Source organism: Athene cunicularia, assembly GCF_003259725.1.
Source record: "Athene cunicularia isolate RWA chromosome 3 unlocalized genomic scaffold, athCun1 chr3_part1, whole genome shotgun sequence".
NCBI lineage: Eukaryota > Metazoa > Chordata > Aves > Strigiformes > Strigidae > Athene > Athene cunicularia.
In genome coordinates this window covers 1,154,925-1,168,381 of record NW_020799097.1, presented here as the reverse complement: position 1 = coordinate 1,168,381, position 13,457 = coordinate 1,154,925, and the positions used below count along the sequence as shown (strand labels likewise).

Genomic DNA, 13,457 nt, shown 5'->3' with positions numbered 1-13,457 from the left:
CCCCCCCCCCCCCCCCCCCAACTTTTCCTGGCACACGGCGGGGGACAACTCACAGCACTGCAAGAAAAGCACTGCAAACAGAAATCAGACCTTCATGCACATCACAAGGAGCCCGTCCCCATGCACTGGACATGGCTGATCTCTGGTGCTGGGGACAGGTGTGTGGTGGGACCTGGAGAAGGAGGGGGGGCTCCAAGGTGACGGCAGTACCCCCGTTGCAGCCTCGCCCCGAGGCCCCTTTCTCCACCCTGGGTTCCAGCACCTCTCCCGAGCATCCCTGCCAAGGAGGATTTTCCAGCTGCTCCATCACTTCTCCCCACCAGCCCTCCTGCAGCCAAGAACTGGGACTGCAGGGACAATGCTCGTGGGACATCCCGAGGGACAAGGCAGGAGCAACACAGCACTGCAAACCCCACTGCCACCAGCACGAGCGGGCGCTGCCTGCCTCCCTACCTCGTGTTGAGGGATCCCTGGCTAAGGGTGTCCCCCTCTCCCAGAAGTTCATCTTCGCTGTGGTAATACATCTCGTCCTCTTCCATCCTGCGAGGGTGGGGACAGAGCAAACATCAGCCCCTTCCCTCCAGTGGGGGTGACGTTAATGACCACGGCCCGCGGCGCTGGCAGAGGGGAGCGCAGGGCAGTGAGACACGGCCAAGCCTTGACCCCCCCCTGCGCTCCAGCGACCCGCTGTGGGACAAGGCTCCAAACCAGAGGACGTGGGGAAACTCCCAGGGATAAAACCAGCAGCTGAAACTGGTTTTACTGCTGTTGTCCCCATGCAAACTTGCCTGGGACAGTGGGACCAGCACGCCTTGGTTTTTTGGTGCGTCTGCTCAGGGACGCTCCCCCCTCTCCCCCTTTCAGAGCCGTGCATTAGCCGAGGGCACAGCCTGGGAGCCAGGGTGTGAAGCGACAAGAAAGGGCTACAACGATTGTCTTGGCTACGCCGGGGCTGATGGGCCCCGCGCGGGGCTCGCTCGGTGTAAGCCCTGTGTAGAAAGGGATTTAGTTTTTCTAAACCATCATGGACTTGAAGAAGAGACGGAAGCCAAATATCAAGGGACTTTCACCAAACTGGGACCACCGGGAACCGCTGTCCCAGCTGCTAAGAGACCTGTGAGGGAAATGCAGGACAAAGGTCTTTGCCACAGCATCATTTTCAGATCCACAGCACCATTTTCAGACACCACAGCACCATTTGCAGATGTCACAGCAGTATTTAGCCCGCATACATCCTGCTGCCTGTCTATAAACCGTTGCATTTATTTCCGCTCTCCAACAGGAAGGATTTTTCACCAACCACGTACAAACCAACCCCAAGAAGTCCTTCTGCTCCGCACAGCCAGCACAGCTCAGCAGCCTTTGGCCGGGACACAGCCCTGTGCACCCGGGCAGGGGTGCTCAGCAAACCACACACCTCTTCTTAAAAGCTGCCCCCAGGTGGGATCTGCCGGGCTAAATGTGGCTGTCCTCACCCTCCAGCTGAGCTGGTCATTTTAGGCTTAACTTACAGACCCTGGAGACCTAGTTCAGAGCCTCAGTTCATCCAACGCCCTGCTGCAGGCGACGCAGCAGCCACGCAGCATCAACCCCCTCTCTGGTGAGAGTGGAGTCACATCCCCATCACGCTGCTCGTGGGGCGCGGGCAGGACGCTCGCTTCCCAACGCACCAGGCTGACAGACAGACTGAAACCCGCTCTGCAAGCCGGGCTTTGCCAGGTACGTTGCCCTCCCATCCCTCTTAAATCCTTCAGCCTCTTCCCTGTACAGCAACATCACGGTCCACTGAGCTGGGAAACGAATCTGCACTTTCAATTTGCTTGAAAATTCACAGGTTTCAGCCCAATTCACATGGTTAATTAACTGCCTAGAAGGGATGCCGAGTGACTGGAGATATCTTCCCTCAATCTTGCACAGTGGGGAAAAAGAGATTTTGCCCTTATATGGCCACAATAAAGCGCTAAACCCAGACAGAAAGCAACTGCTACTGAAGCACACAATTGCATACACCCGGCAGGGGGGATGTACGGCTGCAGCAGCGCCCGAGATGTAAATGCTGTTATAAAAGCAGCCGATTCCCGGGGTACGTTTGGATTCACACGTCCAGGCTGGGCTCCTGTGTGGATTTGGAAACACGAGGGCTGTACTTTGATCCACCAGCACTTTGCAAGCCCTGGACAAGGGCTGTGCTCATCCCGGGAGAGCGGTGGGTGACCCGAGGACACGGCTCTGCCAGGTCTGCCCGCACCCTCTGCTTGTTCCCCCCCTCCTAAAGTCTCTCTCCTCTTCTAGTTGAAGCCTTTCCATGAGACTTCTAGCAAGTTCAAGACTTGGATGTCTCCACTCTTCCAACTGAAAGAAGCCAACGGGTTCAAGAGCTACTGGAGTGGAGATCAACAGACAAAATCCCTCCCGTGGGCAACACAATTACAGAGACTATGTAAAGCTGCCTGAAAATCTGGCTTGGCAGCCTGTGAAGCAGAAATATTTATATACAAAACTCTGTTGCCTGAAGAGCTACATGAGGATTTGAGCACAGGGTTCAAGGGGCCCGTGATGGTGTGGGCTGAATCTGGCCCAGCATCGCGGGGACCTCAGCGCCCGGCTGTGCCTTGGCCTGGTGGCCGCATACGAGGTGGGGGAGGGCTGTTCCTCCCAGCCAGGACCAAGCCCTGAGCACCCATAAGCAACAGATCATGGCAGAACTGGTCCCAGCTTGCACTTACTTCGTCCTAATGGACAGCCAACTGCAGTGTCCGCAGTGCTGAGCCCTCTCCGCCCCTCCCAGTCACCAGGCTGGGTTTGCAACTGGTTACAGCAGCTTTGTGTCTAGGAATGGAATGAGACAGTCCCTGGGCTTGTTTTCATCCAGTCTCAGGTCCCATGAGCTTAGAAAGACACAAGGAGGGTGCTAAGGACACTTGAATGAATAGAAAGCTGCTAACAGCATCCCTTAGAAGAAATGGAGGTGTCCCCACCTGCCACCATCAGGTGACGGGTCCCTCGGATACTCCAGACAGGGCTCGCCTGCCCAGGCACTGCCTTTGGTGTGGGATTTCATTTAATGAGGTTTTCATTTAACTGAGGTCCTAGCAGACCACTGTGGAAGAAGCTTTGACAACGTCCTTGAGCAGCTGAGTGCTTGTCTGAGGGTTATTGCTGCACGGGAGGTGCCACAGCCTCCCCACTCTCTCCTCTCCGGCCTCTGACGTGCCAACTGCCTTGCCATGGGGTGTGCACACTCATGCTGCCCCCCAGCACACGGACACGGGTCAGAGGCACTGCCACTACCACCTTCTCCTCCAGAAGCATCCACGCTGGTACGATTCTGTGGCCAACACGCCCTCCTCCACCTGCACTCACCCCTCAGCACACCTGCACCTCAGTTTTGGGGGAACCGAGCCTCATCGAGATGTAAGACCCTGCACATGGCTCTACACTCCCCACACAGTTCTATTCCCATCCAAAATGAGACCTCACCACCAGTCAGACCTTGCCGAATCTGTACTTAATTACATTTTCTCTGCAGCATTTGCTGGGTTCTACAAACCTCAGCATCTGCTGGAAGACTCAGCTCTGTGCTGGGCAGGTGTGGGGGGGCACCAGGGACCTGCTGGCACTGGTGAGTGGGCACTTACAGCCCATTCTCACCTTGAGCTGTGATGATGGGTCTTCGCCAGGAGATGTGATGCACCTTACAGGAGTGCTGGGGCAAGGTTGCCCTTCCCTGACAAGCCAAGCCCTCCCCATCCCTGCTGCCATCACACACCCCCGAGTGTGGAGCATCACATTACCTTCTGAAGCTCCTCTCTGCAGACTGCTGGTTGGATTTGCCTGGAGAGATGTCCAAGCCCTGCCGGTGGCCGGAGAGGAGGCTGTCTGTCTCCAAGGGGTACGTGCCACCTCCCTCTGAGTGGACACTGGGGGTCTCCAGGAACTCCTTGTCGCTCCACATGCCCACTGTCCCGTCCAGAGCCTGGTACCTGATCTCTATAGAGATGCTGGTCTGCAACGCACAAGGAAGACACAATCAGCCCCCAAGGGCAACGGAGGGAGGAAGGGAGGTCCTGCAAAAACTGAAAGGCAGGAAGAGCTGTTGCATCAGCTGGCTTAAACTCTGAGCCTCACTGACCCCAAAGTCTCTTCGTTCCTAATTGCATGAGACAGCTGGGGAGCAGGTCTTTGGCTTCAGGAGGTGGTCTGAACCCCCCCCAGGCACAGTGCTGCAGCCTCCGGTCCCTCCTGCTCAAGGACCTGGGTCACATCCCAGACCAGCTACGGCAGGTATGAGAGACATAAAAAGCCCTGAACAGCAGACAAACCCTTCGAGCAGCTGAAAGCACCACAAGCAGATGAAGCCATGTTGCACTGGTGCTTTTTTCTCCATGGTGCATCGTTTTGCTAAGAATTTGTGCCCTGGTGTTAAGAGCTGGGCTGCCACGGATGCACAGTGCCTTGCTCCCGACGGGCCCTACCCCATCCCCAGGCAGGGCAGGGTTTGGCAAGGGATGAGCATCCCTGGGGAGGTTTGGATAGACCCTGGGTTGGGGATGGGGTCGCCCAGCCTGGCCGTGACCAGCGTGGCTGAGGCTTGGGGACGGGAAAGGACCTGGCACTGGGTCTGTCCAAGCTTGACCTAAAGCTTCTTCTGGATGAACCAAGTAAGAGGAAGGTCCTCTCCCTCTTCTGTGTGGTCATTCCCCACTTACCTAGCCAAGATTGCACCTCACTACTGCAGCAAATTCAGGGTTGGGGGTCTCAAACATTTTTCCCCAAAAAATCTTTCTCTGGATTTGATATCCAACCAAATATGTAAGAGTTCATCTTGCCGCAAAGAGCTGCTGGCATGAACTTTGTCCTGATGTCCAAAGCCCTCCTAAAACCACTGCGTTTGACAAAGCAGCCAGAAAAATCTCTCTCCTGAAAATATAACTATTTTGTTAGTTATGTTTTCATACAGGCAAACAGCTGCTACGAAGATCAAAGCAAAAGCAAACACCATTCTCCACCTCCACTCCACTTTCATGGAGAAATTATAAATTATATTCAATGCAAAGGCAATCGATTTTAGACACAAGGACAAAACTAAAAGGCTAACAAACCGGAGCAGAAAATTTATTACAAAATCTTCCTTTTTTCATCTATATGTTTAAGAGGGAGTGCAGCATCCTCCAACGGCAGCTTGTCGATGGGATGATGAAAGGCTGGAAAATATAAGCTATGGCCGGGAAGGATTCTGTGCATTTAGCAAATGACAGCTAAAGGGTGACTCAAACCCAGCTGGAAACAGAGCTCCGTGGAAGGGGTTGACTGATTTTATTCTTCGTACGGCAGAACGCAAATTTAAGTCAATCAAAATGATTTGCCACACTGTGCTGACCTCCCCAAGCTGCTTCAGATTGTTTGAAAATGCAAATGCAGAGGGACAAAGATCCATGTTGAAACATCAGTTTTACACATTTTCAAACCACCCCAAGGCTGTTGTGAAATATTTGATTTTGAAATCGCATTTTAAAACTGTAATTAAAGTTTAAAAATCCTTTAAAAGAAACGAAACACTATGGGTATAATAAACTGTAAGACTTTGGTTCGGGCTGAATAAAATCATCGCTGGTTTGAAGGGAAATTAGTAGGTGTAAGCTGAAACCAAGAGATATTCTCGGGGGGGGGGGGAAAAATCCTCTCAATTTAACAGAAAAGAAAATTAATGAGTGGAATGATTCACTGAAGGGCTGGTAGATTGCGCTGTCACTGGACATTTGAAGATAATTTTTATTTGGGGTTATTTTTCAACCACTCGAGATAATAACAAGTTCTGAGACATCCCAGAGCCTCTTGTAGGAGGCCAGATGACACGACTGTAATATCCCTTCTGGCTTCACAATTCCTGTCTCTTTTAATCTCTTTGCTAAGGCAAGTCAATAACGTTACTCGGGCTGGCTGGAAGCTGCCAGTGATGTTTCGCAGTCAGCACAGAGAAAGAAAAAACAATTTTCAAGCGTTCCTTTGCGTTTGATAACAGAGTTCTGCCTGGACCTTGGTGTGCACAAGAGGGGTCCCTGGTGCCAGCCCAGCATCTTGCAAAAAAATGGAGCTGTGGTGCACGACAGCACCCGGAGCATCTGCGCTGCTGCAGTGCCAGAACCTCCTCAGGGGCCTCTGCAGAGGGAAGTGCCTTTAAAATCTCAGGTTTTGAGGAGCTGAGAGAGGCAAGGTTTGCAGAAAGGGGAGAGGTGAAGAGTGCTCCTCATGCTGGAGCTGATTTTTGCAACCCTTGCACATGAGTTGTCTTCCAGGTTGCTCAATGCTGCGCCCAAGCAAAACCTTTGTCTGTGATTTCAAAGGACGAGGAGTGCAGAGGTTCTCCTGTCTTCCCACACCCGCCTGCCTCTGCCTCCTCCATATGCCCCATCATTTTCCAGTCCTCATGCAACAGCCCTCACTGCCCGTGGCCCACTCGTATGCCCCACCGAAAACATCAGCATCTTCTGCGTTTGGAAAAAAGTGGGTCACCTCTGGAGGGGGGCTGACCCTGCTGCCCAGCAGGAGCTATTCCAGATTTATACTTCCACTAACATCTCTCTATGCAAAATCTCCCGGGCGTTGCCCTCTGGATTATCTCTTCTCGGGGCTCCCTCAGTCCAAATTTACCCTCTTGCTGGAGCAAAGGCTGGGGGTGTGTGGTTTGGAAAGGGAATTTATGAAGCTGAGTTGTCTCTGTGCCCCTGAAGTTGCACGGCAGAAGGGATCTGAAATCCTGCTGAAAGCCCAGAATGCAAACACACCCCCTCTCCTCCCAGCTGTGGTTTGAACAGGGGTGACATGGGGTTAAGATGATGCCCCAGAGATGTGGGGGAAATCGAGGGATGGGGCATTTCTGCTCACAGCAAGCACTAGAAAGGCAGGATTTGTGCATGTGCATCCTTGTGGCTTGCAGCATGTAGAACATGGGGGGATTTATTGTCTTACCTGTATTCCTGTAAAATCATAGGATAGAATCATTCATTCAGGTTGGAAAAGCCCCTCGGGATCATCGAGTCCAACCCTCAGCCCGACTCTACACAGTTCTCCCCTACCCCACATCCCCCACAGCTCATCCCAACGGCCCTGAAACCCCCCCAGGGATGGGGACTCCCCCCTCCCTGGGCAGCCTGTTCCACTCTCGCACCACTCTTGCTGGGAAACATTTTCTCCTCCTGCCCAGCCTGACCCTCCCCTGGGGCAGTTTCCAGCCGTTCCCTCTTGTCCTGTCCCTGATCCCCTGGGAGCAGAGCCCAGCCCCAGCCTCTCTGCAATGTCCTGTCAGGAGCTGCAGAGAGGGATGGGGTCTGCCTTGCCTGGCCACCCCGATTTTTGACAGACAACAGTCAGTATTTTACGTTTTCCAGAGCTGGCCACTGACTGAAACAACTGCAGCAGAGCTGCCATGCGGCAGAGGAGACGCAGGCAGGAGGGGATGAGCTCCATTACCCGGCACATCAGGCCCCGGGTGGGGAAGGTGCCTCCAGTGTCTCCTCCAGGTGCCTCCAGTTAGAAGCACCCGGCTTCCACCGAGGCGAAGGGCGGCGGTGGAACATTTGCTCCAAGCTGCAGGGCACCGGGCAGTGCAGGTACCTCCTCAGTCCTAGCCTAAAATTCTAACAATTTCATCATTTTCAACATCAAGAAGTTGCATGTATTGAATCTGCTCCCTTTGTGACACTGAAGGGCCTTAAAAATACGGGATTTTCTTCCTTTGGTGGGTCCCACGGACTTTAATCAGGCAACTTTTCAGTCTGATAAACCAAGAGAACAGCAGAAACTGTTTTCTCCAACCTTGAAATTATTTTTGCACCTTGGCTCTGCACACCCCTCCATTTTTCACCTCCCTCCTTGGGACTGTATCCCTTGTACTTTTATTGGTTTCATTCCCTCTACCCTGACAGAAGTCATAGCCTGTCTCCTCCTAATGAAACCGCTCATCTTGCCGCTGCTAATTGCTTGTTGTTAGCACAGAGGGTTATACGTGATTGCGCTTTTTCTCTATGATGAGTGTAGGAAGCAGCTTATAAAGGAATCAGAAAAGGGGGGAGGCTGAGGTTTTATTTTTTAATTAAAACACCAGGGTTTTGATACCCAAGAAGATCAGAAGTAGCTGCATTTCCAAGTGCGTTATAAAACTCAGTCTCCATGGGAAACAGCTCCCACGAGGCACGTTAAGTGGTTGGAAATGACCTGAGTTACACCTCACAGGGAGGTTTTTCCTTGGCACTAGGAGCTCTGGATGAAGGGTGCAGACCCAGACCAGGGGCTATTTCTTACCCTGATTTTCCCCAGAGAGGGTTAAAGACTGGGACCTCGGGTGAGCTGCTGCACAAGGTATTTCTCATGTGAGGGTCGGATAAAAGCAGCGCTGAGGTCAGAGAGAAATAAAATACAAATGTTTGGCATTGCAAACAACCAGTACTACCGGTATGGATATGGATTAAAGCTGATGTAGTAACGGCCGAGGCAGAGCCAGTGTGGGATTGCTGAGGTGTCACCAAGCTCTGGGAACAGAGCTCAGCATGGGACTGTGCTCGAACAGCTGCTCAGCACCTCTGTGGGGATCAGGCCCACGCCGTGCTCTGAGCTGCCACCCGTCACCAGCAGCAGGACATTCGTGCACCGCCAGTTACACCCCGCCTGTGTGCAGACCGAGGGCATCTCAGCTTGATCCCTTTCCTGCTTTGCCCCCAGCCTGAACTTCTGATGGCATGTGGAACAGTCAGTGTTTGCTGTGCACAGTCCTGGCTGCCTTATTCCTTCAGACCGAGAGTAATGAGGTGAAGAAAAAGACGAGGATTTGGGGATTCGGGTGCATAACACGGATTTCTCTGTTCCGACAAAGAAATACAGACAGAGGGACCAACGACTGAAGGGCAGCTGATTCCTCGTGACCTACCTGTATGGCTGAATTATTGTCATCTATGAGCGTGTCCGTCACCTCTACCTGCCCTTCCTCCACCACCTTCTGCAGGACCATCTGGAAAGTGCCGATGAGCCTACGGAGCAAAGGAGAGACAAGTCAGGTGAGCTGTGGTGAGCACCCACCAGCATCTGGTTTTAATGACAAAGGGCTTTGCTGGCCAAGCCACCCAAGCATGTGTGGCTGGTTTTGCTTCCCAGTTGCCTCAAGAGGAGGTAGATGCAGGATCAGGGCATGGCCGAGGGCTCTGGCAGCTGCAGGCAGTAACCCCAGCTCAGTGGAGATGGTGGGCAAAGGGGAAGCCAGGAGAGAAGCCATTTCAAGGTAAGACTGTTGGGATAAGAAGAGAAGGAAACTTCGGGAACTAGCAGTCGTGTATTACTGGGATGCAACTAAAGGAACCCAGATTGGCTTTTTCCACCCCAAATGTCTGCGCTAGACAACGGAACAAGGCAAGAACCAGGGTGCTGCCCCTCACCCATCTGCACCAGGACACTGTCAGCACAGAGGGTGACACGGGGAGGTCCCAGATCCACGTGCCTGACCCCAAGCCACCCCCACCACCCCTCCACCCGGGAGGGGTTATCCTGGGGCAGAGCATCCCTGGAGCAGTTCGGATGTGCCTGGTTGTGTGGGGATGAGTGGAACAGCCTAGCCCAGCCGGCTTGGCCCAGGGTTGGAGAACAGGGTTCCACCCAAAAAAACTCTCTCTAGGATTAGCTTGACAGGGTTTTACACCAGCCTTGGGCTGGGACTATACAACCATCAGGCTAAGGACACTTTCCAGGGCTGTTGGGCAGCGAGTTCTGGTTGCCTTGGGAATATTACAAGATCGCTCAGTCCTGAACACATTTCACCAGGCCGTAAAATCTATTTCAAATATACCAGAGGTTGTATTTAAAATTCTTCTACACAGGTATTTTCATGCAATGCAGCAGGGACCCAGGGAGGTTAGGCTGTCTACATCCTGGGGGATTTAGGTTAGAAAGGACCTTTAAGATCATCAAGTCCAACCATTAATTTCAAGACCCAACCAGGAAAAGCCAAGAGCCACGTTAGTGCGAGGTCAAGCTGACCCAACTTTGAGCATGAGGTTGTACTAGAGAGCTTCTGAAATGCCTTCCAGTCTGAATTATCCCGGGATCCCTTGATACGATCCTACGATCCTTGATCCTGTCATTACTGCTATGGTCTGTAGTGTGTGGGACAAGCTGCGTGGCAGGGTTCAGTCCCTGGGCATCTGTCACACCTCGTGGAGTTGGTGACAGCCTCCCCTGAGCCAGGACCACACATCCCTGAGCCACAAGGGCTTGTTGTGGCTGAGGGGACTCATGCACAGCAGGAGCGGGGGCTTAACACATTATTTCCTCCTTCCTGGGTTGTTCCCACTCTTGTGCAGGGTGCTAGAGGCCCTGCAGCAGAGCGCTCCATCTCCCCTCTGGTGGAAACCGAGCAGCCTCCCTGACTCTGCACAGGAACAGACAAGGGGGGCTCACATCTCCCCCACCCAACCTGCATGTCCTGACTCCCACCACGGGCTGAGACAAATGCTGAGGTGAGGGTGTGTAACCCCTTCCAGCCACCGTGGCTGATTCTCCCCCGAGTATTGGATCACCACCTGAACTCCCCCGAGACAAGCAGAATCACAAACCCCAGAACCATCTGGGTTGGAAAAGCCCTTGCAGCTCCTCCAGCCCCACCATGACCCTCCCCCTGACCGTTCCCAACTCCCCCAGACCCCTCAGCGCTGGCTCAGCCCGACTCTTCAACCCCTCCAGGGATCCCGGGGACTCCCCCCTGCCCTGGGCAGCCCATTCCAACGCCCAACAGCCCCTTCTGCACAGAAATCCTTCCTCAGAGCCAGCCTGACCCTGCCCTGGGCAGCTTGAGGCCATTCCCTCGGGGCCTGGCGCTGGGGCCTTGGCTCCAGAGACTCATCCCCCCTCTCTGCCCCCTCCTGGCAGGGAGTTGCCGAGGGCCAGGAGGTCTCCCCTCAGCCTCCTCTTCTCCAGACTGAACCCCCCCAGTTCCCCCAGCCGCTCCCCAGCAGACCTGTGCTCCAGACCCTGCCCCAGCTCCGTTGCCCTTCTCTGGCCACGCTCGAGTCATTCAATGGCCTTTTTGGGGTGAGGGGCCCAAAACTGAACCCAGGAATCGAGGGGCGGCCTCCCCAGTGCCGAGCCCAGGGCTCAGATCCCTTCCCTGTCCCTGCTGGCCACGCCAGGGCTGGCACAAGCCAGGATGACAAAATGACCTGGAACCAGCCTGAACTTTCCCAGGGCTCAGGCTCCCTTCCAGCTCCTCTAACTGTGGTTTTTCAGGCCCCGTTTACTGCGTTACCCCGAGGGCAGAGCCATGCTTTCAGCACAAAGTGCTCCCTTGCTGAGGGGCAGGTGTGACGGCTGCAGCGCCGAGGAAGAGCCGAGCTTTTGCTTATCCTTGCACTGGGCTTCGAGTGCACGGAGACTCTTCAGAGCTCACCTACCATAAACCAAATATGTGTCCGACACCACAAGTGTGTCCGCCAGGTTTGGACAGAGAACTGAATTGTCCTCATCACTTTAATGCTCCAGAGAAGCTGACTTCATATGAGTGCAGTCCACCTTCACTTCTTGTCTCCAGGCTGGTGCTGAACCCCAGCGAGACTGCAGTCCCGCAGCCTTGGGCATTTCGGATTTCTATTTAAGCTGCAGAAATTGCTCTGAAGCAATTGCAGGGGGTAGGAATGTGCCCATACCCCATTCTCCCTCCCTGACCATCTGCCCCTTTCCCATATGGAATCCGCTACAGCCCAGAGCTCCCAGCTGCTGCTTCAGCAACAAACCAGTGCGGGGTGAAGCTCTTCCCACGGGACCTCGCAGCAGGGCGCTGTGGTCACGGGCCGGTATGGCTGAACCACAGACCTGCTGCCTGGAGGGACCTCCTGCACCGAGCAACGCCATCACCAACTCTAGATCCGTTTGGGCACAGCTTCATCCATCCAAGGCTCAAAAACCTCCAATGGATGGAGATCCCCCACCTCTCTGCCAACTTGCTGAGGCTGTACCACCCTCCTGGGGAAGGATATTTTCCTGGTATCCAACCTGAACCTCCCAAGCCACAGCCTGTGCCTCTTGCTCTTGTTATGTCAGGTGTCACAGAACCAGACTGGTTTGGGTGGGCAGGGACCTTAAAGCCCCTCCAGTGCCACCCCCTGCCCCGGGCAGGGCCACCTTCCCCCAGCCCAGGTTGCCCAAAGCCCCGTCCAACCTGGCCTTGAGCCCTTCCAGGGAGGAGGCAGCCACAGCTTCTCTGGGCAGCCTGTGCCAGGGCCTCACCCCCCTCACAGGGAACAATTTCTGCCGCAGATCTAAACTGAATCTCCCCTCTGTCAGTTTAGAACTGTTCCCCCTCATCCTCACTACATGCCCTTGTAAAAAGTGTCCCTCCTCCCTTTCCTGCAGCCCCTTTCAGCCCTGGGGGGCCGCTCTAAGGTCTCCCTGGAGCCTTCTCTCCTCCAGCTGAACCCCCCAACTCTCCCAGCCTGTCCTCACAGGGGGGGCTCCAGCTCCCCGAGCATCTCCGTGGCCTCTCTGGACTCTACTGTTACCTCTGCAACCCCCGTGAAGGAGCTGCAGGCTGCTGTTACCCTGTGGTGCCCCTGTCTCCCCTCCACCAGCCCGGCCCAGCCCTGCTCCCCTCACCTCCCTGCAGGCTGCCCGCTGGCAGCACTACTCAGCTGAGGGGTCACTTATGGTGGTGGTGGCAGGTTTAGCTGATGCCTGCTGGTGTTGACCCCACTGGGAAAGCAAGTGAAGTCTTAAATGAGTCATGATAAGACTTTGTAATGAAATGGTGCCTCCAGGGAACTCCATTCCATGGAAAAACCTCACTGTATCCTAGGGGATATGCTTGGGTAACAAGGGGTCTTCTGGTTCCTCTAAACCCCCTTATTGGTGGTGGTGGGACAGGGCACAGGGCTGAAAGAGGCACATGCATTTCCCTGGTGCTTTATGACTAACAAAGTTAACGAAGCCCTCCCCAGCTGGCAGCTCTGAGAGGCCACAATTCAGCTCATCTCACAACATGTCACATCTTAATACCAGCACCGCTTTAGAACTGGGAGTAACTGGTGGGTTTCTCCAGTGTGGCTGCCGTGGCTTTGCCAGGAGGGGTATGAGAGCTGTGACAGTTTGTGTGCTCAAGGCTTCATGGCGTGGTATCAACCACGTGCCCGTATGGTGCTTCTCCCCAAGAGCATCGGGATCTGGCCCTGTCAAAGCCTTGAGCACACAAACTGTCACAGCTCTCATACCCCTCCTGGCAAAGCCACGGCAGCCACACTGGAGAAACCCACCAGTTACTCCCAGTTCTAAAGCGGTGCTGGTATTAAGATGTGACATGTTGTGAGATGAGCTGAATTGTGGCCTCTCAGAGCTGCCAGCTGGGGAGGGCTTCGTTAACTTTGTTAGTCATAAAGCACCAGGGAAATGCATGTGCCTCTTTCAGCCCTGTGCCCTGTCCCACCACC

The 13,457-nt window shown here is 54.2% G+C and overlaps 1 protein-coding gene across 13 annotated transcripts in view; it reads right to left on the bottom strand.

Annotated features, from left to right (window-relative positions):
• The window catches only part of OTOF (otoferlin), a 103,563-nt gene that overhangs the window by 61,460 nt on the left and 28,646 nt on the right, over window positions 1-13,457 (bottom strand). For 9 of the 13 annotated variants that reach the window (XM_026845407.1, XM_026845408.1, XM_026845411.1 and 6 more), the window contains exons 4-6: window positions 8,924-9,023; window positions 3,795-4,006; window positions 454-540 (exon numbers count right to left, since the gene is read on the bottom strand). In XM_026845407.1, coding sequence (XP_026701208.1) covers window positions 454-540; window positions 3,795-4,006; window positions 8,924-9,023 — 399 coding nt within the window. The remainder of the gene's footprint in view (window positions 1-453; window positions 541-3,794; window positions 4,007-8,923; window positions 9,024-13,457) is intronic. The other 4 variants (XM_026845417.1, XM_026845418.1, XM_026845419.1 and 1 more) reach the window with 1 other exon arrangement.